We start from the raw sequence: 9,338 nt of genomic DNA on the forward strand, positions 1-9,338 counted from the left end.
GGCTGTTGTGTGAGCGGCAGAGCGTGGCGGAGGCGACAGCACGGACTTCAAAGGCCACCTACGAAAGTGCTCCAGCCTCGGCCTTGCTCTCCCGGACTCACTCCAGGGGAAGCCAAAGCCCGTTCCGAGGGCAATCCCGCGGCAGCGAGGAGAGGCCCGTGAGGGATAAAACCGGGGCCCGGGGCCAGCGTGCGAGCAGGGCTGCACTGCCCCGGGGGCAAACCCTCCGGCCCCAACCTCCTGAGAGGCTCCGGCCACAACCATTCAACCGCGCCACCCTCAGGTCCTGACCCCCAGGAGCCAGGAGAGGTTAACGCGTGTTTACACACGTCGTCCTTTAGGCACGACGCTTTCGGGCTGTTAGGCAGTAAAAAGTCCTACAATTCTCTTCCTCAACTACTCTCAGCATGACACACGCAGTTATTTATTTAGGACCCACCAAGGAGAGGTTGAGGCGCTCTGCCTACGTCATCTCGTTCAATCCTCAAAGCGAGCCTCTAGGTAGACAGCCCAGAGCCAGAGCCACAGCCACAGCGGGTAGCCCAGCTGGTGTGGAAACCCGGGTGCAGACGCTCTAGTTAACCCCACACCCCCCCTCTGAAGCAGGTGCAAAGTTCAGGAAGGCCCCCAGGGTCTCCTTCCCTTTCTCCCTACCCCCTCCACGCGCACACTCCTGCTCCGACCAAACCATCTTTAATTAAAGTCCGCGCACCTCAGGGCCTTTCTGATCCCCACTCACCCGGGCGGTTCTCCAACACGGTGGAACTTCACCTTCTCTGTCCCCCGCGCCGCCCACCCACGGACCCCCTCACCTTCGCACTTCAGGCCCTACTCGCTTCCCAGACCCCCACTCACTCGCCCCTTCGTTCTTTCATCCTAGCGGCCGCCAAAACACCAACGTGTCCTTCGGGCAGTGAACCCCACACCACTTTCCTAAGAACTCTTCTTTCTGTTTCAAAAATAACATCACCGGTGGGGCGCCTGGGTGGTTTGACCAGTCGGTTGAGCGTCCTACGCTTGATCTCGCCTCAGGTCATGATCTCAGAGTTTGTGAGTTCGAGCCCCGTATGGGGCTCTGCGCTGACAGCGCAGGCTGTTTGGGATTCTCTCTTTCTCCCTCTCGGCCCCTCCCCTGCTCACACTCTCTCAAAATAAACTTAAAAAAAATAATGTTACTGAGCCATATTTTGCCCATCGTGAAAATCACCCTCTCCAAGCACACAATTCAATCCTAGATTTACGGAGTTGTACAATCGGCACCTGTTCTAGAACATTTCATCACTCCATCGGCCCCTCCCACCCACTGGCAGTCCCTGTCCTCTCCTCTCCCACCTCAGGAAACCACACAGCCACTTCTGTCTCTAGCTCTGTCGTCTCTGGCTCATTTCATACTGACAGAATCCTACAATCAGGTCTCTTAGGGTGTCCGGCTTCCTTCACTGAGCGTGCTCCTGAGCGCGTCCACGCAGTAGCACGTTACGTTGTTTGCAATTTTTAGCCATCGTGAATGACGCCACTCGGATCATTTGCAGATCTTTGTGTGGATAACTGTTTTTATTTCTCTTGAGAAGATTCCTAAGAATAGAATTGCTCGGTCATATGGTAAATGGATGTTTAACATTTTAAGAAACTGCCAAGTGGTTTTCCAAAGGGGCTGCACCACTGTACGTTCCAGCAATGTACGAAGGTCCTTAATCTATTTTTTATGGAATACCCATTCCAGGGGGTGTGAAACAGCTCGATGGGGTTTTAATGGCGGTGACACGTGAAGGAGGGAGAGAAAAAGAAACCCACAGTAACGGGATAAACTGGAAGCAGCGTGAATACGTGCTGCAGCCTCGGCTGGGTCCTCCCTGTTCACCCAGAGGTTCTGCCGCGTCTCTCATGCCCGTCTCCCCGATCTCCCCAATAATCCGCACGTAGTCCACTCTCCTCGTCCAAGACCCGGCCCCACACCCCACCGCAACCCGTCCCACTACACCCACGCGCACGGCCACCTCGGGGTTATTCCTGCCCCAAGAAGACGGCTGCGCAGCTCCCACTAAGTGCCAACCTCTCTGGAGGAGCTCTGCCTCCCGTCCCTGTGGGCACACCTCAGCACCCTGAGTCATCCATCACCCTGTCTCCTTCGCCTGCGATCTGGCCCTTTCTTTCGGGTCCTTCCAATGAACAGCCTCTAGCTCCAGGTCACACACACACGGCCTCCAGGTACTTCCTTCTTCAAACTCTCAGTGAAGCTTTCTGAGAGTCACTTAGATTCCCAACATCCGCTTCTCTAGACTTCCACACACTGTTCAGCCCACGCCAATCCGATTCCTATCCTCAAATGCCAACAAAACAGCCCCTCTCAGCAACACTCAACAGGGCTACTCATCCCTCCCTCCTGAAACTCTCCGGGACTAGTTCAACACCATTCCACTCGTCTGTGTCTCCCGCCTCACATTTCAGCATGGCTCTCGAGCACACGCAGTAATAATTCCAGACTATTCTTTAAACAACGGTGAAACAGTGAATAGCCCTGGAAGACAGACAGCGCCTCCTTCTGGAGCAAAGGGCAGGCACGCCTACTCTCCATTACAACAGACCTGGGTTCCCTAAGTCCGAGCTCCCATTTTGTAACACAACCATTCCATGTGCGCGCATCACCTGGCCCTCTTCAGGGTCACCTGTAAGAACGGGGGCCTGCACGCTGGTACTATGGATCCCGCTTTGCTGTGGGTAATAAGCCACCCGTTGTCTCTGAGAGTCTCGTGTCTTCCGTCAGCATCTATGAAAGTACGTCAGGCTAACTTGTTAACTTGAAAGGAGGGTAAATTTTAGATCCTTTCCAGTCCTTAACACCTTCTGGCAGGACTGTGTTTCCTGGCCAGACTCTACTCCTCTGCCTGATATATGTATGTATGTATGTATGTAAAGCAAGCTCTGGGTACCAACATGGAGCTCAAACTCACAACCCTGAGAACAAGAGTCACATGCCTGGGGCGCCTGGGGGGCTCAGTCGGGTAAGCGTCCAACTCGTGATCTCGGCTCAGGTCGTGATCTCATGATTCACGGGATCGAGACCCGTGTCAGGCTCTGCGCTGACAGAGGGATTCTCTCTCTCTCTCTCTGAATAAGCAAATAAACTTTAAAGAGTCACACGCTCTATTCGCTGAGCCAGCCAGGCCCCGGTACTTTAGACTGTAGTCCAGACTGAGAAAGAGGGCTAAGGGGGTGGAGAACCCACTGGAGTGGCTAGGGGGTGGACCTAAAAACCCTGGTCAAGGCCAGAGGCCTGGACCAGTTCTACGAAGTCTTGTAACCACCTCAGATCTGGCAACAGGATTAACTCCTATCTGTGTCTGATTAGAGTCAAGGTATCGTTTCTGTCTCTAACTAGTACTAGGCGGGACAGATTCCCAATAAAGAACTGTGACCTTTAAAACACACGCACACACTACCGCCATGAATGAAATTTAAGAAGGCAGAGAGAAGATTCCTGCTTCTTCGAGACTATTTTCGCCCACCAACTGACAAGGTGGAGAAAGTAAGAAAAGCAGCACCTACTATGGAGGAAAGCACACACACATGCACTGTGCTCAGGCACCCCTGGCAGGCACACAACCCGGCACCAGCTGCTAACCCAACAGACACGCTCTGTGACACTGTGCAAACCGCCACCCGTGGTGCGGACGGCCCTCTGTGTCCCAGGACCTCCCTGGCTGCCACGCGCAAGCGAGAGCCAGGGCCGGACAGGTCAGTGACCTACAGCCTGAGGAGAAAAAAATACCCTAGGACAATGATGTCCCTATCCCAGGGATTTGCAATCAGGACACAGAGTGCCCAGAAAGGTGTTAAGAGCTAACCTAGAGACTGAGGCTGCCATTTGGGGCCACATCTAAAGTTAGTGGGCAAAGGACGCTGGGTTGCAATGAAGCAGAGGGGGCAGAAGATTTGAGGGGGCAGAAATCTGAAGCCCTGAGAGGAAAAATAAAGAACTTCCTCAATTCTGGCCCATGTGCATTTTCTTCAGATACAGCCACCTTTCACCGGCCAGGGAGCTCTGCACTATTATGATAAATCTTTCTTCACTTGAGGTAGCAGGGGTCTGTTCTGTGCCACCCGAAAGGCCAAATCTAGAACACAAAACGTCAGCAAAAGCAAAGTTAAAATCAACAGGCCCTTGGACAAAATGTGGAGGAGGAGTGAATATGCAGCTGTACCTGAACAATAGTCAGGTACAAAAGTCATAACAAAAGTCATGTTAGGTAAAAGTAACCCTCAGAAAGTTCTGCACCGTGTGTAAACTTTACAAGCAAACTATTTTGCTGCTAACCCAACTCACAGCCCTTTCCAGAGTCCAGTGCAGAGACAAGATCAGAAAACACGGACTTGTGTCCCTTCTAGCAAGAGAACTACTCCAGCAACAGACCTGTGACAAGCCAGCCAAGCTAGGTTAAAACCATAGGCGGAAAAAGTCAGCCACAGGTACAGTCTTAACTGGCTGGTAAAACAATCCTAATGTAACGACCAGCAGCGGCTACACTGGGCATCACATAAAATGAGTAAGTGGGCTACAGACGACCAGAGGGTAGACATTCAAAAAGAAACACAGATAAAAAGACTGGCAGCCTTCAAGTGACAAGAACAGCCTCTGGCTTTAGAAATCCTGGTTCCCATGAGGACTGACGGCTTTCTTCCTTCGTCTTTGGATGTGTGGAAACCACATCTTTCCTTGAGTTTTTGTTCCTTAAATCAAGGGTAAAGCCTGGAACACGCAGTACACAGTGAAAAAGAAAAATGCTGATGAAGGTGGAGGGAATGGCACGCTTTCAAACCAATGAAGCTAATGCCAAGCTTGCATCAAAATTTAAATATCACACACACACACACACACACAGCAGCTTTATTTATAAATAGGGAAGAGCTGGTGAGAAGCTCACCAAACTATTATGCATTCACACAGGCAGTACGGTGCAGCCGCCGGAGGCTGCTGAGGAATATAGGTATCCTTGCTACCTGAACTCACGCTCCCAGACTCAGAAACCAGAGGATCAGATAGCAAGGGATACTCGTATTCCAAGGCATGGAAAGATGCTCATGATACAGCAAGTAAACAAACAAAAAAACGTTACGAAACCACACACACTGTATTTCTCTTAAAAGTAGCACATTTATATGTATCTGTACCCACAGGTTAAAATGACAGTTTCTGCACTGCCTGAAGTGTTGTCTTCTTGCGTTTCTCATACCCAGTCTAATTTCTTATAAACAATAAAAACTCTCCTAAAAAATAGGCTTTTTCAGAGGCTAGGTTAGGATGTGGAAAAGTAAGCCTCGGCTCTACTACAGAACAGTAGTGAAGCAGTCAGGAAGGGAAAGAGGGTGAATGAGCTGGCCTGAAATAAAGAAGGGGCCCGGGGCTCTACTCCAGCCGAACACCCCGTGCTCAGCGACAGCCGCTCTGAAACGCTCACCACCGCCAGGCCAGTCTTTGCACTGTCCTCCCCCTTCCTCAACACTTCCCCTTCCGTTTGTTCTATTAACTGCTGACCGTTCTCACTCCCTATGTGCTGACTGTCCTGCATGACCCGTCTGTTTAGTATTAATTCAAGTCCTAGTTCCTTCAGAAAGCAGTCCGACTGTCCCAGGGAACAGTGATTTCTCCCCTCCTTGGAAACATCCAGAGATGTGTAACAGAGTTACTCAAAATCTCGAAGGCTGTAGTCTGTGCATCGGAGCGCCTGACAGGCAGCTCCCGATCACTAAAAAGGCGATTTGCCAAGGAACTTATAGAAGATCGACTTGAAATCAATGTGCAGGATGTGTCCACTTCCATAAAGACACCATGAGTATAAACCTGGGAAGCAAAAAGATCAAACGGCAATAAAACAAAAAAAACCCCACAGAAGTGAAGTCATTTATGTTGTGCTCTATGGAAAGACAGCCGGAGTAAGGAAGAATCCAGGCTGGCTCACTCCCCAACCACTTCAACCCTTTCTCCCTTGCCGCATCTACTGTAAAAGCTGGAAAGCCACCTATTCTGACCTTCAGCCTCCCCGAAGTGGACAGGGGCCACCGACCTGGCCAAGGAGATACAGGCAAAAGCAGAGGGCTTTTCTCCCTCTGCTGCCCTTCAAGCTGCCGAGGACATGGACAATGTCTGGAGGTGCAGCGGCTCTTTGTGACCAAAACAACGAAGGCAAAACAGAAAAAAAAAGAAGCCTGGATCCTTGCTGGCACTGGTGCTATAAGGTCCCCGTCTGCCCAAATCTAGAGTTCCTGTTACACGGGAGAAACCACCTGTTTGCTGAAGTCACTGTACAGCAGGTTCTCAGCTTGACGCAGGCATTCCTGACACAGCATGCAGGGAGCTCAGGAGAGGGGCTCGCAAGAGTTAAGTCATTACAGCTGTCATGCTCCACCTGGCAGGCATCAGAATGAGGGACAGGAGCAGAGAAGACCGTGGTCCCAAACCCCGGTGACTACAAAGCGGGGTCCCCTAAGCACATCTCTGGAAGGCCATCCAACATGGTCCCTCCAGAAGTGCAACAAAGACTCTTTGTTCTGATGATAAACAAGCAAAACAACCCTCCACTGAAGCGACTCCTGTCTTCCCAAGTCACTTCTTTCCGATTTTATTCCCCCAAGTGAGGACTAAGAAGGTACTAATTATTAATAAACCTTTCCTAATAACCACTCCATGAATAAAACAGAGCTTTAATCCCATGGAAATAAAAACCAAATTTCTGTTTTGAAGGCATTTGTATTTACAGGTGTTTTATTATTTTTTTCATGGTTATAAACACCTCGGTGTTCTGGAACTCAGTTATCCGGATGGCCACGAAAACTTATTTTCCAGAGAAAATTTAGCTTTTGTGTTATTAACCATTCTCTTTCAAAACATTTTAGTTATTTTTGATAGTTTCCTACTGATTATCTGCATTTTGGAAATACAGGCCGTTTTCAAATGGGCACATTCCCACATATTATCCACAGAAAGAATTCATACTTAATTTTTAAAATATCCGCACATATGTTCTTTCAATTGTTAAGCTATAAAATATGGGTTAAGAAACTTCTAGGCCAGAATCACTAGATATTTGAAAGTAAAGGGAAATAGAAGATCTTTCTTATACATAAGCACTTTAGCTGTTCCCTGTTCAAGATTTAAAAATTCACCATCACTGAAAGAATAAAAGAAATGTGAATTAAAGACATACGACACTAAGAAAACCACCAGCCTCTCCTAATACAAACCACCGCACCCAAAGATGTAAGGTAAAGGGTACTGCTCCCATTTTGGAGAACCTTTTATTTTTAAAAGGCAACCTAGTTCTAAGATAGGTTCCTTCTCCAAAAATTGAAATATTCTCATGATGTACACAAAAAACTGCCAGTGGCAGCCTACAATATTTAGACACATCAAAATCTACAGGAAAATCACAAAAGCAATCTTCTTAAAGACTATAAGAAGAAAAGATTAAAAGAAAAGCTCCCTCCAAAACGCACTGCAATCGATTTCGCATTTATCTTTTCAGTAGTTTTCACTGAAAAATCCAAACAAAAAACACTCTTCCAAACAGGTCTTCTCTTCATTGGCTGGTTCAGTTTTCAATTGTCCATAGAGTCAAGACTTCCATCAGATACCCTAGGGTTGAGGCAAATTCAGTCTTCTGAGATCTCAGTGAAGGGTTTGACCGTGGTCAGGCACCTGCAAAGGTCTGGCAACAGTGCTGGTGCACAGGCCAGAGCAAGCCATGCCCTGGAGAACAACTCACATCAGCGGGCCCTGTTGACGGTTCCGATTCAAGTACAGCAGGTAAAGAATGGTGGGCACTGTTCACGTGAAAAACTAAAGCATGGGTATGATAGGTATAGAATATCATCAGTCAGGTTTTGTTTTGTTTTTTAAATAGTTTCTCTGCGGAAAAAAAAAAACCCTGCTAAATGAACTTACATTTTTAAATGAGAAGTTAAGGTATGGACTTATACCCTCCCTCAAACAAAAGTCCCAACAGGAGATTTTAAAATGTTACAGGTATGTGTAGGCTTACCTGTTACAACATGGTGGGAGTAAATTTAAAATTTCTTCAGCTGAGCTTAACAAATGCAGTTTTATTACTGGAAACTAAATCCCTCCCCCCCACCCCGAAAATTTAAGCAACATTACCATACTTGGTGCCTCCAAGTCTAGGTACATTGAAGAACTTCTTCCGTGAGCTGTCATTTAATGTTTCGATAAGGTACTCAAAGGCGTATCCTGAAAAAAATTAATAGTTTCATGAAACACAGCTACTAAGTACCTTAATACAAAGTGAAAACAAACAGAAACCAGCTTTGTCCATTAAAATCTTCTGCAATGGTGGAAACGTTCCATATTTGCAGTGTCCAATAAGGGAGCCAATCAGCCACATGTGGCTACCTGAAATGCAGCCATAGCCATGGAGGAAATGAATTTTAAAACTTAATTTTAATTAATTTCAACCTAAATAATCACGCACGGCTAGGGTCCACTGTATTGGACAACAAAGTTCAAAGCATGATTCTTGTCACATAAAAACAGCTGAACTAACGAACTCCTGCAAGGTGGCAACAAAGAATACCCAGAGAGAAGAAATAAGAATGATTTAAATGATGTACAGGCGTTTGTTTGGGGGAGGCCCTGTCCTGAAAAATGCTAAGTACAGACAGAACACCCTGAGAACGCCACAATGACAAGGGTTGGGGTTTTTTGGTTGTTGTTTGTTTGTTTGTTTGTTTGACTTTCAAATAATCGAAAGAGATTTTTACAGAGTGTTGGGCAACATGGATAAAATCAAAACCACACGAAAACAAGAAACTTGTCCGGTAAGACCCTGCCAGGTCTGCAGACCCAAAGTACAAACGAACAACAGAATTTCCCCCTAAAGGAGACTGAAGCGAACCAAGAAGTCAGAGACCCGGGGGTCTCCGCGGAGCGTTCCCAGCTCGCAGCGTTCCCGGGAGCAGAGCCTGCAGATCTTTTGTGCAGACTCATCGCGGTGGGTGGGCAGGACCCTCGGCGTTAGCACCCCGGCCCACTGTGGGAGCGGGAGCGCGTCCTCCCCCGTGGAGGACGAAGACGGGGGGTGGGGGGGGGACCCGCGCCGCAGTGGGTGCTCCGGGACCGGCCGACCGGAGCCCGGCCTTGACCGCTTCCCCCTCCCCCCACCACCACTCCGGGCCGGGGCCCGCGGCACAGGGAGGGGCTCAGCCGAGCGGCGGGGGTCCACCCGCGGAGGCGCGAGCCCCCGGCAGGGAGACCCCGCCCCCACCCCGGCTCCGCGGACGGGGGCGGCCGGAAGGCAGGCGGCCCCTCCCGACCCCGGAGCCGCCGA

At 49.1% G+C, this 9,338-nt stretch overlaps 1 protein-coding gene across 1 annotated transcript in view; it reads right to left on the reverse strand.

The window, feature by feature from the left end:
- Nucleotides 1-9,338, reverse strand: part of IREB2 (iron responsive element binding protein 2) — a 45,207-nt gene that overhangs the window by 35,259 nt on the left and 610 nt on the right. Inside the window, exon 2 of the mRNA XM_040493424.1 lies at nucleotides 8,153-8,242. Coding sequence (XP_040349358.1) covers nucleotides 8,153-8,242 — 90 coding nt within the window. The remainder of the gene's footprint in view (nucleotides 1-8,152; nucleotides 8,243-9,338) is intronic.

Source organism: Herpailurus yagouaroundi, unplaced genomic scaffold, assembly GCF_014898765.1.
Source record: "Herpailurus yagouaroundi ecotype Mexico unplaced genomic scaffold, PumYag 185, whole genome shotgun sequence".
NCBI lineage: Eukaryota > Metazoa > Chordata > Mammalia > Carnivora > Felidae > Herpailurus > Herpailurus yagouaroundi.